Here is a 16,608-nt window from a genome sequence, read left to right on the forward strand (position 1 = left end):
ACACACATAAGATACCTATTGCGCTACATTTGCTCAATGAAGATTTGGAACATGGTCTAGAAAAAATGCCCCAAATACAGTTGAAACATCATTGATTGAAAAATCTTTGGAAGTTATCAAAAACAGATTATTACATTAATTCAACTTTATAACAAATTTTAAATCTTGCATTAAGAATATTATTCATGGCTTAAAATCCTCAGAATTTGAAAATATGGTCTCCCAGATATCGTTATTCTCTGATCTCAGATTGTCATAAATTTGTATTTTGTCACTATTTAAACCTAACCTTTGATAAATAAAATGGTATTTTTTTTTTAATTTCAGTGGTCAATACTGAACACATTATTATGCTTATGCATATTATTGCAGCTGGACTATTCAAAGAAAACTGGTCTTTTAGATATACATATGTAACCATCATAGAACGTGAAACAATTATGTAAAATCGAAAAAGTTTAAAAATAATCGCCCCCACGTTGTCTAACATTAACGAGACAAATATTTGTATTTACCTTACACTTGTCAGTGTCCACATATTTCTCCGTCCTACGAATACTTTTCATTGATACATACATAAATGTATGTATGTACAACAATTACTAACACACCTTTAAACAGGGAATGCAGTGATTTGACGAATAGATTTAAATTGGTAGAAGTAGTGCAAAGAAGATGACTAGTGGCCATTGGCCATGCTAGGTTCATTCTCCAAATTGTTGGGTTGTCTAAAAGTCATTGAAAATGTCCCTTAAATTCTAATCATAAAGAACATAATCACGAAGAAGAGATTACTAATGTTAGAGTAATTCTTTTTTTAAGGGGTTACCTCAACTTATCAGTTTCAAAAATATTTAAAAATATGTTATTGGCTTATTTTGAAGTACAGAAAAATTCTAATCGATCGGAGCAAACTTGGCTGAGATATGAGCATTGGATTGATTTGTATGTAGCATAAAAACTTAAAAAGCGTATTTCTCAAAATGACATTTTTAAATTCGGTGCCAACAATAGCTCGAAAACAAATTGACGGATCTGCATATGGTTTGGTGAGATTAATAAATACTTAAAAGGCTTGTCTTTAAGCGAGACGGATTTTTTTTAATCAAAATGTTGACTTTGACTAGCCATAATTTTTTTTTAAATAGATTTTTAAAATTCTGTTTCGCTTAAAGACACGGTAATTAGGTTCTTAAAACGCCCACAAAAATATACCAAGATCGGTCCATCCGTTTTCGAACTATCGTTGGTACCGTAAAACGTTTTTACCAAAAAAGGGTTTCGCAGGTAGCCATTTACCACAAGGCTATACAATATTTTCCAACAACAAAAATTCCAAAAGTAGTATAAGATGTGCTCTTTCTGATGAAAGAAAATATTGCCAAAGGCAGCAAGGCCAAATTCATATTTGTTTCTGAGATAAAGGCCCCATAAATGCAAACAAATAGTTTTAGCCCGGTTTAGATGAGGCCATAAATTCAGAACTGGATATGACAAGATAAATCCCAACTAGGGTTTTTGTAGTCTCAATATAAAGTACAAAGCCTGCTAGCTGGCCTAACAATGAAAACGCGATTATTTACCATCAAAATACACGGTGCTCTTGAAACAATTTTAAATGGAAGGTGCTTACACCTTGGAAGTTTTTGCGAATTCTAAAACTACAATGTTCATAGATGAGAAAAATCGAAAAACAAAAAAAAATCGCCGGAGCGCTTTTTAAATAAATCGCGATTTAAGTTGACATTTTTAGGTGTTGTTTAGGTTTTCACAATTTTGCTTAGAAACCGCAAGTCCTATCAAAATGGGACTTAAGAAAATATTATAGTTATGAAAATTCTCTAAAAGATTGACCTCTATGGTATTCTCGTCGGTTTTACCGTTTTTGAGATATACAAGTTCAAATTGGGACAATTCAAATTCAATTCAATTCTGTATCGCCCCCTTATAAAACAATGTCATGAAGCGTGCGCCTTAACTAACTTTTGATGAAAACCGCTTACACATGGGAAGTTTTTGTGAATTCTGAAACAGCAATGTTCACAGATGAGAAAAATCCAAAAACAAGAAAAAATCGCTGTAGGGATTTTTAAATAAATCGCGGTCAAAATTCACATTTTTAGGTGTATTTTAGGTTTTCACGATTTTGCTTGGAAACCGCAAGTCCAATCGAAATGGAGCTAAAGAAAATGTTGTAGCTGTGAAAATTTTCTACGGGATTGACGTTTATCATTTGTTGCCAGCCTGTACCATTTTTGAGATAAAGAAGCTCAGTTTACATTTTTAGGTTTTTTTGTTAGGGTTTCGCGATTTTGCTTGAATAAGGTAAGTTTTATTGATATGGGACCTGAGAAAATCTTAAAGCTGTGAAAATTCTCTACAAGACTGGCTTAAGTAACTTATCCTAAGTTGTACCATTTTTTAGATATATAAGTTTAAGTTGGGAATTTGCAGTCATGACATTGTTTTATAAGGGGGCGATACAGAATTGAATTGAATTTGAATTGTCCCAATTTGAACTTCTATATCTCAAAAACGGTAAAACCGGCGAGAATACCTTAGAGGTCAATCTTGTAGAGAATTTTTATACCCTACACCACTATGTGGGGAGGGTATTATAAGTTGGTTTTGGCCAAAAAGTTTGTAACGCATCGAAATAATGGTATGGGTCTATACTTATATATACCAAAATGAATGTCTCGACGAGCTGAGTCGATCTGGATATGTGTGTCCGTCCGTCAGTCCGTCCGTCCGTCCGTCTGTCCGTCTGTCCATCTAAACCTTGTAATCACGCTACAGGTCGCAATTTTGATCGGATCGTCACCAAATTTTGGATGTTGATGAGGGTCCCGGAGGGGAAGAAGCCTATTGATTTTGGTGATGGTCGGATAATATTTAGGGGTCGGAATGGGCAAAAAACTTATTTGCGGAAAAAGTCAACGTTTTATTTCAAAGCGAATATCTCTCCGTATCTATAAGGGGCATATTAAAGGCAAAGTCTGCTAATGAAAGCAGAAAATATCACCTTTACAGCGATGTATGGCAGGTTGTCGTAGGTGGTCAAACAACGAAGATATCGCAATAGCCGCTAATAGAACACAACTTTTCATTTATTCGATTTTAATTCTAATGACGAATAACACAGCTTTTGTTGGATACTTTCCAAAAACAAAACCTGGCTATGAAAGTAGAAAATCCTGTCTTTACAATGATGCAAAGTAGGTTAGCGTAGGTGGCCAAATAACGGAGATATCGCAATAGTCGGTAATACATCCCATTTTTCCACTTTTAAAGAAATCACGCTACAGGTCGTAATTTTGATCGGATCGTCACCGAATTTTGGGTGTTGATGGGGGTCCCGCAGGGGAAAAAGCCTATTTATTTTGATGATGGTCGGATAATATTTAGGGGTCGAAATGGGCAAAAAACTTTTTTGGAGAAAAAGTCAACGTTTTATTTCAAAGCGAATATCTCCGCTTCTATAAGGGGTATATCAAAAGCAAAACCTGCTGATGAAAGTAGAAACAATGTAACGTACGTTGTCGTAGGTGGTAAAACAATGAAGATATCGCAATAGCCGCTATTAAAACACAACTTCTCATTTTTGCGAATTTAATAATAATGACGAATAGCTCAGCATTGGTTGGGGACCTTCCAAAAGCAAAGTCCGACTATGAAAGTAGAAAATCCCATCTTTACAATGATGTAAAGCATGTTGGCGTATGTGGTTAAATAACGGAGATATAGCAATAGTCGGTAATACGTCCTATTTTTTAATTTTTTGTAATCACGCTACACGTCGTAATTTTGATTGGATCGTTACGAAATTGGGTGTTAATGGGGGTCCCACAGAGGAATAAACATATTGAGTTTGGTAATGGTCGGATATTATTCAGGGTTCGGAATGTGATGGTTGATGGTTGGCATACTTTTCTATTTTTTTATTTGAGTTATTCTGACGATACACTTGAACGCGTTTCAATAAAATTGACCTGTATTAATGAAGACATTCAGAGCAAAGGCGCTAAGCTATCCCAATTTTAACATTTTGAATTTTACCAGTCAAAAGCTTATGCACAGGGGAAGTGGTGTAGGGTATCACATAGTCGGCCCCGACCCGACTATAGCCTTGGCTCACTTGTCATAGCTACAATATTTTTTTAAGTCCCATTTTGATAGGACTTGCGGTTTCTAAGCAAAATCGTGAAAACCTAAACAACCCTTAAAAATGTCAACATAAATCGCGATTTATTTAAAAAGCGCTCCGGCGATTTTTTTTGTTTTTGGATTTTTCTCATCTGTAAACATTGTAGTTTCAGAATCCGCAAAAACTTCCGAGGTGTAAGCACCTTCCATTTAAAATTGTTTCAAGAGCACCGTGAATAGTTTTATTGTTTTCTTAGGTAGTCTCATGCGGTCAAACCAATTGTTGAAACACTGCGATTGAGATACATCCAAAAGATGGGGTTTTAACCGCTTTTACAGCATCTTCTGACGACGAAAATCGTTGACCACGCCTTTTTTCTTGATATACTGGAATCAAATGAAGTCATTTGATCCCCAGTCGGGCGGACGGCCCATCAATTCCACGTTTTGGCCGGTCAAACAGGCGCTGGTTTGAATCGATGTGTGAGAGCCCGCATTCTCATGATGCAGAATAATTCGTCTTCTCTTGTTCGTTCTTCGAATTTCTCAGAAGACGTCAGTGTACATAAATCTACATAACAGTAGGCATCTACCAAAAATTGTGGTAATAGGTCACGTTTTGGTTATAGCCTCGGCCCAATTCAATGTAATTTGGCAATTAGAGTTCAAAGTAGTCAAACAACTTCTCCACAAGAAATTATGAACATAGGTTTTGGAGTAGCACCCATATAAACATACCGCTCGATTTATTATTATCGATATTTTCGGCCCAACGTGTAAGTAATTTGGCATTTAGAGATCACAATTGTCAAAAGACTTCTCCATCAAATCGATTTCAGGTATTTTGAAGTTATTATAGACATTTTCAGCCTAATTTATATTTAATTTTGCAATTAGGCTTAAAACTGGTTAAAAACCTTCACCACGAAAAATTGTGGAAAGGTACCGCTCGATTTCAGGCACGTTAAAGCTTTTAGCTACAGTTTCTGAACGAATTAGCTTTAATTTAATATTTTGGGTTCATGTTGGATGGTCAAAAAAACTACTTCACCAAAAATTGTGGACTTGGGTCCACGTTTTGATTTAAGTCATTTTGAAGTTTTTATACCCTACACCACTAAAAGGTATTATTAGTTGGTTCTGGCTCAAAAGTTTGTAAAACAATGAAATAATTTTTTTATATTTAACTCATTTATTTTTATTTAGAAGTACATAAAATTAAATGTCTATTGGACAAAATGGACGACATATCAAGGGTTTTCCGTGGAGTATATCTCGAAAACCAATTAGAAATTTGTTTTACTGCCTTTTTCCTATTTTAGATCAACTTGTTGCTTAATAGTAGGAGAACAAATGGAGAAAAATGTATTGTTGTGCATCATAAAGTGCTAATATCTGCTATAAGCAAATTCGTACATTTTGACGAAACCCGCGTCAAACAATTTAAAGTCGATTTATCCAAGTTTGTCCGTCTCTCTGGTTCGAACACATGGTAACTCTCGAACAGATTAACAGATTTCGTTCAAATTTTGAATCTAGCAATATTTTTTTTTTTCAAACATAAAGTCATATCGGTCCCCTCCTTCGGGCACTTCCCCACCCACAAGACTGCAAAGTTCGAAATCGATTTTTTCTTAACATAGATTAGGTTGGAATATGGATTATATCCCTTCATGTACCTCCCACATAAAATTTCAATTATCCGATTTGATCGAAATGTTGAACATCCTAAAGTTACTTCCAGACGTACATACATATATCAAGTACCAAGAGGGTCTATATGGGACAACATCTTCGGATACATCCCTCATAAAAGTTCAACATGAGTGTAGTTTAAGGGCTGTTCGAGGAGCCATTCCACATTTTGATCAATGGTTCCCTTTGCGGTCTTGCTTACAGCGATACTCTATTTTTCGTGGGTATTTCCATGTTAAGTGAGGAATGGTCCAAAAGCTCTAAATCTTACGCTGACCAACTAAAATTGCGGCTTGACACCATAACTATCAAAAGGAATTACTTTCAAATTATGTACATTCTTTCAGGTATCTTCTGCACAAAAGTGCAAAACTTTTGCAACTTTTTGCAACACCCACAATCGTGAAGCTATATATACCACAAATATTTCGATATTTTTGTTGAAAAGTTTTTACATCCAAAAAAGACCACGAAATTCTGAAACACAATTGTTAGAAAAATATTTTGGTTACGTAGCCCGTATTCTGTCTATAGATAAGAGTCTCAACTCACATAGGCTGAGGGTATATCTCTGTCACAAACTCGACTGATACTTTTTTTACTTGGTTTCCAGAAAACAAAAGTTATGAATTTTCATAAGTTTGTCTCCGCTGTGCCGACAGAAGTGATTAGTCTTTGGGCATAGTACTTGGAAAGTTTTTAATGTCATCTATAGATGGGATTCTACCCGGTATTTACCCAAAACTTGGGTAAATACCAGGTAAATACCAAATAAATATCTTTTTTGGGTGTTTATTTGGGTAAAAAAATTTTTTTTTGAAATCAAAATTTTGTTTTTTCTGTCAGACAGAAAATCAAAAAGAATACCAGAAAAGCGGTAAAACCACGCGGACTAAACTTTTTATGCGCCAAATTGGTCGTTGGAGTTGCTTGTGCGAAATAGTTAGCGAAGAATGCAAAAATTATAGCTTTTTCGAGGAGGACGCAAATCTCAAGATTATCCGCTGAAATCGTGGATCAAAATTGATCATATTTTAACTTGGCCCGGTATCCAAAAACGGTAATTTTATTCATAGTCATTTAAAATTTGGTAAAACACTGCGTTTTCACATCTAACTTCATGATTTTAGTTTCTGTAGTTTATACCCACAATTTGGGTAAATACCCGGGTATGTACCCATTTCTACCCAATTTACCCATTTTAATGGGTTTTTACCATTTGGGTATTTACCCATTTCCCATCTCTAATGTCATCGAGTCCATAAAAATCCAACCAAAAAAATTAAAATAAAAATAAGTGGGAACAACAAACATTAATGTATCAGATGCATTTTTTTCCGACTTAACCTATTTTTTCACCACTAAGCTAAAATTTTGCCGAGCTTTTTTAGAGATATTTTACAACCATGTTTTGCGTAGTCCCATATCGTACGCCTATGAGTCGTAGTTTGTATCGCCTGATAAAAATGTTTTCCTTTTTTCTTAATGTAAAAAATTCAGAAATTTTTAGTTGGCTTTCGCGGACTCTGGTAAAATCGTAAAATTTTTGTGTTTTATGACATAAAAGAATGTTATGTTATACAATAGCTGGATATACATCCAGTTTTGAAAAAAGGAGCCGTAGACAATTTTTGATTGGATTCGAGCTATTGTTCTTTCTGAAGGTATTTCTTTCAAATTATTAATTTATTAATGGTATACAAATAACATTAAAAGGTTTTTAAAATAGATCTTCTTATCAGAATCAGTCCTCGTGGTAAAAAAATGTGTTCAATTGAAAACTTAATGAGGCAAAATTAATACAAAACTTGTTAATGGGACTGAAGTTAGTGCGTGATATCTGGATGTGTACTTTAAAGAAGAAAATGCGTTATTTTCGGACCGAACTGTTTAAATCCTCAACACTGTATATCTCTTTTCGACATATTCGCGAATGCAATCCCTGTATTCAAACGTGTATCTATTTTTACCACTTTCTGCAAGGAGGTTCTCCCACCCAAAGGATTTCCAAAATCCATATTACGGACGATATTTTTAAAAAAATATGCTAATAGCTTCTAATTACAGAAAATCTTTCGAAAGTGAAAACGTGGAGCTATATTAGCAATTCTCTGCGGGATTTAGAAGCCAAAATTCAAAATAGAAGCTAATGTGGTTGAAAATTCTGGGATACACCAACATGTAAACCTATATGTGTAATATTAATTTGAAAGATTTTTAGTTACTGCTTCAATTCTGTTAAAGATTTTGGTTAAAAACTATTGTATGGGGACTATACTGAACGCGGTCTATATGGTTCATTTCAAATCCTAACCATCCAAGGACTAATATATTATACTCTGTTCCAAATATCAAACTTGTCTCTAAAATATTGTGATCTTTATATATAGAATGCATTTGTGACAATATTGCATATAACATCAACTAAAAACCCTTTAAAATAGCTTTACGTAACGCTACACAACATTTTTAACTTTCATAATTTTTGGTCAGGTTGGGCCCCCGCCCCTTCCCCCCCGAAATGAAATCCTGCGTACGTCCCTGCCCTTGACTGTAACTACAGGACTAATATTGTTAACACTAATTTGATTAATGGTTTCGTATGCACCACGAATATTTCCAAAATTAGAAGCGTTTTGAGCTTGGTTGAGTCTCGATGTTCCAGAGAGTGTTCTTACATTCCATGTACCATTCGTCATTATCAGTTCTTATATTGTTTAAAGTTGGGTGACTGATTGAGGCATCGCATCCGCATCTAGTGCTGTGGTTGCCAGCTACCCTCTAGGTAAGGGTTTGTTGATAGTGAATCTTCTGAAGATATATTGGAGCCACCGTTGGACCTAGCATTGGCCCCTCCACTACCATCCCTATCAAACAAGGAGTCGAGGAAAGAACTTCAGTGTAATGTACTGCAGGTATTTCTTCTATGCTGCATTTAAGGTTATTCGGTCCACAATGGTGTAGCGTATGTCATATTCGGCACCTTTCCTTACTTCTTTTGTTCTAGAAAACAAGTCATGTTTTTCTTCAAAAAATAGTATTACTGTTGTTGGACTTTGGATGTTTTATTCCTCTAAAATTAGAAGCGGACTGAAATATAATACCAGAGGAAACATATAATAGCACACAGTAATAACAGCACAGTAAAGTAATCTATTTTACCATCTGTAGAGTTGTCTAACAAATGGAAGCAAGAAATTCTGAACCCAATATTCATAACATAAAATAACAATTTCATTACCCAAAAACTTTGAAAGATTGTGTTCTTTCTAAAATGGCTAGAGTTGGGCAATCTCGTTCAATTGAACGATCCGGATCACTTTCCTCGTTCAAAGACGAATGAGTAACATCATAAAAACCAACGTGTGAAATTAAGTATACGCAGTTTGTCAAAGGAATTACCGGTGTCCATTATACGAGTTAGTGATCCGGATCGTTCAATTGAACGAGATTGCCCAACTCTAAAAATGGCATGTTTACCTTCAGGAGTACACCATGCCCATAAATCCATATATTGGTTTATTATGTTTACTATTGAATTTTTAATGTACACATAGACATCAGCGATGGCAAAATATGTTTTGATCAATAAACTCATACTTTGTTAATTAAATAGATTGCAGGTTAGATGGTTTCTCGGAATGGGTGTGCAGGGTACTACAGGGTCGGTTTATGCCATTAAACTGTCGACTTCACTATACGTTTGTTTGAAATTCAACAATTGCGTTTAACAATCATTAAGCATTCAAATTCGTTTTTCCGTTTTCATAATTCCAAAAGTAGTTTATGGTTTTAATTACACTTCATACACATACATACATAGTTCAAGTTCCCACCACTACCATCAACATTATCATAATACATTCATAAGCACTTAACAGAAAGTAGGGCATCCCACTCCAGCACTTAAACTCCAACACATTAATTGGTGTTTTTTACCAAAACAAAGACGAAGAACAGATTTTTATTCCTTCTATTAGAACGACCTTTACCTTGTAACAATGAATCACAGACCTCAACTCAACTCCTTTTCATCGTGCATTACATCATGGCATGGCACATACCTACTTACAGAATACGACGATGTTTTCTTTCTTTGTTTCTCTATACACCAAACACAGTTACACACATACAGACTCACACACTTTTTCAGATGAGTGTGTTATTATTATCTGGCAAATGTTTAATTTTTATATTTTTTGGAACATTTTGGAAATTCTGTTTCATTCTCTCCCCCTTTCATTTTAATTTCAGATCTCTGGTAATTGAATGGTTTCAACAACTCCGCGCCAGAACTGAAGATTTCAAATCGGATGAAGAATCGAGAAGGATGCGAGAAGCCGGCAATGATTCCTATCGTAAAGAAAGACATGCTCTCAAAGCTTGTGACCTCTATACGGAAGCAATATTTTTGGCGCCATCACAAGACAGTATAGCAGCCGCAATGGCGCACGCAAATAGGTCCACAGTATTGCATGACTGCGGCATGTATGAGGTATGGAATAACAATAACAGCAGCAGCAACAACAACAATGGCAACATTAAAAACAACTTAAATGCAACCACAAAATGAAAAAAAGAACAGCAATATGGACTCGTTGTGGCTGATGATGGTTGTTGTCGGTCGAACGGTCTATATTGGCTTGGTATAAGGCACACACACACACACACTTCTTTAGCCTTATTGTCACATGCACACATCATATAATTATTTCATATTCGTGCATTCGTATTAATAACGATTACTCTATTCCATAATTGTGGGTTGAGTAAATATTTCCTCTGAATGGGCATACAAACTTGACAGGATTTGATTGTAGCGAGCGAGTGAGCAAGCAAACAAGCCGTGGGCCTTGGCTAAAATACAGTAACTCAAAAGAAATCTATTGTTCAACTTTTTAATATCTAAATTTGTAGTCAGGATATTGCACAAAAATATATAATTGTGACACTTAAGTCCATTCAGTGGCACACCAATGAAACTAAAATTTTTGAATCATACAATTGAATTCGTTTGTCACTCATAATTACCCAGCAAAAATACTCATTACAAAAAGCCTTACCTAAGTTAAGTAAGTTAAGTAATTAAATAAGAAGAAGCTACGACTTTTAGTAATTACCTATTGGTACAATCCCACGACAGCGGGTTCTAACGTACCGGATTGACCCGAAACCATAGTGTTTCGCCAACGGCTGCCAACCCAGCATCAAACCTATCCTTCTACGTAGGTTTCAAGCTGCTACAACAACCTATTGGTAGTTAAAATAATGTGTTGGGAAGGGCTTTTGTAATGAGTATGTTTACTGGGTAGGCAGCAGAATGTGTTAAATTAAAAAAAAAATAAAAAAATAATATTTTTTTATTAAAAATAGAAATGTAAATTTTTGCATACGATGTCTGGTCATAATAATTGATGCCTATCCCAGCAAAAAAAAAAATCCTTACTAAATAATGGGTTTTTATAGCACTTTTTGGTAGTCGTAACTACTTACGAAACCCCTACTAACCCATTATTTTAACAAGGACTTGTCTCACTGAATTACTAGTTTTTCTATGACTACCAGAATAACTAGATATTCCATAGCTACTGGAAGTTTTAAAATAAGCTTTAAGGTAAAAAATTCACAGTTGAGGTGGAACAATTCATATCTTTATTTTATTTCGCTCATTGCTGGATTTGAACACACGAACTTCTGCTTTGTAGCAGAACCCGTTACACAATATGCCACGCATACGAACATTAAGGGTTGTTTAAACGCATACATGTGCTTGCGTGTGCACCACCAACTGTTCTTTATGTTGTTAACAAAAAGTACCCGGCCAACGGTGAGCGATGAATACACAACCCTAGGATTTGTAGTCGGAAGCACACGCTCTGTGCCACCGTAATCATAACTTAGTAAGGAGTAAAATAAGTAGTTATTTTTGTTTACATTGCTTTGTAATGGGTTACATAATGACTAACGGACCCTAATTTTTGCTGGGATAGATACGGTGATTCATGTACGAACACTTGGTGTATGTAGCACCTATTAGGAAAATTATGAATATTTTTTATATCAATCCCTGATAGGGACATTACATTTTCAGCCAAAAAATTAGCTTACTATGTGAGTAGTTTCTCTTTATTCCTTCTGTGGTATTCGTAGTAAATTTATCAAAATTTATTTTAAATAATTTTGGTTACATTGAGCCACTGTAAATTACTTATTTTTCCTTTTTATATATAATTCTGAAATATATGTGGAAAATCTACAACTCTAATAAATTATTTAAAATATGTGGGGTTAATTTGAAACACTGTAAATCGCTGCGGATGCCATGATTCATCCATCATGTGACACTAGGTGCCTAGAAACTCATATGTTGACGATGTTGTTGGTGTTATTGTCACTAATAATTTATTATTAATAATTAATGTTTGTTTTACTCTCTCTCTCTCTCCTCAATTATACAGCAAGCGTATGATGACTGTTTGTGTGCTTTGGATTTGGGTTATCCGGAGGAGTATCATCCATTGATTAAACTGCGTCAAGCCTCTTGTGCCTTAAAAATGCGTAATTTCAGTTTGTGCGAACAGCATTTGCATGAGCTGTTACACATGGAACTCTCGGAGACATTTGAAGCTCGCACTCATGAACTCTGGCATGAGTGCGAAGTTCTCAAAGCGGAAAAAATCGAAATGGGAGTTCAAACCGACAACGACTTAATAAGTAACGGTACCAAAATCTATGAAGTGTAAGTATTACAAAAAACGGTTATGGTGAAAATTTTCTAATAAGAAATTCTGCTAATGAATGAAACTTTCTTTTTTTCTGCAGAGCATGGCTAGATAATACCAATGTTATAACGACTACTAAAAGCGCCTATCTGAGGGCCATTACCAATATACCCAATAACACGCCCATTTTTCAGGAAGAAGCCGCCGTCTTTGTGCCCAGCGGGGCGGCGAGAGTTTGTGATCATTGCGGTGTCACACAGTTCGTACCATTTCCATGCATTTTCTGCTCTAATCGTACAGCCGTCTATTGTTCACGCAAGTGCCGAGCGGCACACGCTTCCATACATGCTCTCGAATGCTATGCACATCAGATTGAACTGTTCGAGGAGTTCGGCGTTGAGTTCTCAAAGCCACGGCTGTTACAGCTCGCTTTTCGCATGCTCATCAATGGCCTGCCCCAGGTGGTGCCACACTGTCGCAAAAAACCCACAGTTAGTAAAATGTGGAACGCCTTCAATAGCATATTAACCGAACGCAATTGCACCTCTTCGTCCACCTCGTTAGCTGCCTCGTCGACCTCCTACTCAGCACTGCTGCGCCTCGAATCGCACCTAGATAAAGAGGAGAAACCCAGTATGGTCTCCTTTGCTATTGTCGCACACATACTCGCCATCTATTTGGGCGAATATACCGATTTCTTCGAACTACTTGAGCTGACAATGCCCGCTGCAGCAAAGCTGACACGCCAGGAATGGGAATTGCTCGCGTCGGCTTTGCTGTTGCGCCACATCTGTCAGCTGCGGCACAAAAATCTCATACACTGCCCATCCTTTGTGCTGCCCGCCGATCCTCATGTCCTCTCGCCCAACGATGAGTTCTCTCTGTGGGAAACGGTGCGACATGTACGTCGCGGCTATCTGCATCTGGTAGCCGGCGATGTGACGACCGTAGCCTATGCGGTATTCCCCCAGACATTGAGTCACTGCCGCCACTCATGTGCCGATATGATTTATCGCAAGATCAACGGTTGCAAGCTGACCGCCTATGCCACCAGTGATATACCAGCAGATGCCTGCATTTGTAACTGTTTCGTTAGTGGGAACTATCGACAATCGCTGTATAGCCATCGCAAATTGGAATTGTCAGCACGAGGCATTGATTGCAAATGTGAAAAGTGTTTTCGTCCATATCCCGATGAGGATTTTGTAAGTATTTCCCAATGAACTAACAACCCAACTATCCCAACTAACCAAACCAATCGAACGTCAATGTCAGTCACAAATACGATTTAGATGATCACATAAACATACATACACACATTTACTATATATGGTGGAATAATGATTATAATGATGATGATAATGATAAAAATAATGATGATGTTAGTGTGTTATTTATTGTGTATTTCTCAGTGTTCTCTAGGTGTTGTCACATACATACATAAATACATATTAAAATAAAACAAAACATAAGTATCTACATACATACATACATACATAATTGCTATATCATTACATTCGTATCCCTTTGAGTTTTTATTCTTTGAAATTTGATTTGTATTCCTTGTGTTTTAATTGTTTTTTTGGAATTGGATGTGGCGGAAATTTGACTAACAAAATTATGTGCTTTGAAATTAACACTGGAATTTTTATTGTTACACAACACATACACAAATATACAAAACACATACAATTACACACACACCTACACTTGTGTACACCACTAAATGTGTTAAATGCGAATGCTTTACTTGTCGTTCAAATGGTTTACTTGATTGATCAGTGATGATAACACCTCTATCTACTATTTTTATACTACTATTGTCTAATACTACTCCAATACATACATACTTACTTATATATCTTAAATATATACTAAACTCTTCTTGATGTTTTTTTATGGATCGAATGTTTTAACGAGGAAACTAGCTATGAGTTCTTGATTGATGAATGGCATACCTGTATAGCGTATGAATGTTAATTTATGTTGATATTTGTTGTTGTCTTTTGTTTGTTATTTGTGTTTCCTTTCCTTAACCTCCCACCGTTTGTTTCATTTTCGTTTGTAAAGCATCCATTTTGATTTAAGTTATGTGATCGATCATAAATTTAATTATACACTACACTACTACGCAAGGAGACATAAGAACCTATTCTTTTAAATAAAACGATGCGCTCGTATCAGACACCAATCGATCCAAAAGCACGATTTTGGCTCTATGACTAGGATTGGGAATTTTTAGAACATCCCAGGAGAGACGGGACAAGCGAGACTTCTCTCATATCAACGAGTGCATACCGGTTCATATTAGCTCAATTGTTCTACTGTTTATCGCCGAGTCCGAACGGCGTGTCGACGTACCCCCGACCTTCAGCGTGCAAGGCGGGTATGACTTTCTGAAATTTTTTCTCAAAAAATGAGGATCAATGAACTTTTGCCTATTAATGCCTAAAATAACATTTATTCCATTTTATTATTAAAAAAAGTTTCCACACAAACCACGTTGAATTTTTTTTTTTTTTTTTTTGAAATATGCTATGAAATGAAAAAAAATCTGAAAAAATATTTCCTGTTACACGAAAGAATGACGTTTTGCCTATTAATGACTAAAATAACTTTTATTCCATTTCATGGTAGAACAAAGAAGGTAAAGTAAATACTACAACAAATACAACTCAACAACAACCGCATACAAATTTGTTTTTGTTTGTAATGTTAGTGTCACCGGTATATAAAACAAACAAGGAAATATCTATAAATTATTTGAATTTAAAAAAAAATAATATTTTTTCACATTTCATTAAATATTTTAAAAAACATCAATGAAAATTCGTTACATTTTCAATTTGAATGTTTCCATATCATTCCACTAAATTGATAATTTCTCGCAAAATGTAGAATTCTTGCAAAAATCTTTGGGTGGCTGGGTTTTCATTGAAAAGGGTGAAGCTGTTTCAGTCTTTTGTTTTTGAAAACAAAAGGCACATGTTTATTAAGGCTTTATTTTTTCAAAATGTACAAAATGTTACACATATTAACAAATGTTGTACCGGCTCTGTAAGTGGTGTTTTAGTGTGCGACACGTCGTTCGGACTTGGATGAGGTTACATGTCCTTGATATGAAGAAGTATTTATGGGAAATGTCGTACGGAATTTTACACTAACATTACAGCCCAGTTCAGTCAGCTGGGTAATGCTGTTAACTTATATTGTTCTACCATGATTCCATGGTAAGGAAAAAGGTCCCGCACAAACCACTTTTAATTTTTATGAGATATGAAATAAAGTTATATATAATATAAAATGATATATATGCAATAATACAATGATAAAATGATTGAGAAACAAATGGTTATGTCGTGTGCCACTATAATATCTGCTTGCAGAGACTTCAAAAAAATTTCGAAAGTCCTGGAAAATTAAAAACTTAAAAGCTTTTTGTGCGGAAGCTTTTTTATTCGAATCACTTTATAATTAATAATTTATATAATCCAAGGTAAAAACTCATCAAAATATCATACAGGGATACGAGGTTGTAAAAAGGTAATAACCCTAGTGTTCATACTATTGCACCAAAGAGACATTACCATATCAAAAAGTGCCGCCTGAATTTATTCTCAGCTCATTGATTTGGGATCGTCGAATTCGAACGGTGTGGAGAACAAGGCTAACGATTAATTACTATTCAAACCCAGTGACCTATTCAAATTTGCTTAGTATTAGCTTTGTGCGCCTCTTATACAAAATAATCATAAAAATACAGTTCGTCTTCGGACGCCTACGGGCTTTAAAAAATAAGTTTACAAAATAACGATAAGTTAAGCCAACGCTTGCCTGGTGGATTTTCGAATATTAATCTAAAAATCAATTAGAAAATTAGTGGATTCATCCCTATTGCTTCTTGTGGCGTTATCAGTAAATTGACCAAGAATTAACTTCAGTAAATCGGATAAATTCGATTTATTTTTCAGTTTATAATAAACATAAAAATACTTCTTCGAAAATCCTCAAAGAGATTAGAGAGACTTCTCTTATACTAATGTGT

General features: G+C 35.4%; 1 protein-coding gene across 1 annotated transcript in view; it reads left to right on the forward strand.

Annotated features, from left to right (window-relative positions):
* Positions 1–16,608, forward strand: part of dao (down and out) — a 62,512-nt gene that overhangs the window by 23,201 nt on the left and 22,703 nt on the right. Inside the window, exons 2-4 of the mRNA XM_073966543.1 lie at positions 10,096–10,336; positions 12,300–12,580; positions 12,664–13,768. Of these exons, the coding sequence (XP_073822644.1) occupies positions 10,096–10,336; positions 12,300–12,580; positions 12,664–13,768 (1,627 nt within the window). The remainder of the gene's footprint in view (positions 1–10,095; positions 10,337–12,299; positions 12,581–12,663; positions 13,769–16,608) is intronic.

The sequence above is a fragment of the Musca autumnalis genome, unplaced genomic scaffold (assembly GCF_047663935.1).
Source record: "Musca autumnalis isolate F117 unplaced genomic scaffold, ASM4766393v1 scaffold_2, whole genome shotgun sequence".
In the NCBI taxonomy this organism is placed as follows: Eukaryota; Metazoa; Arthropoda; class Insecta; order Diptera; family Muscidae; genus Musca; species Musca autumnalis.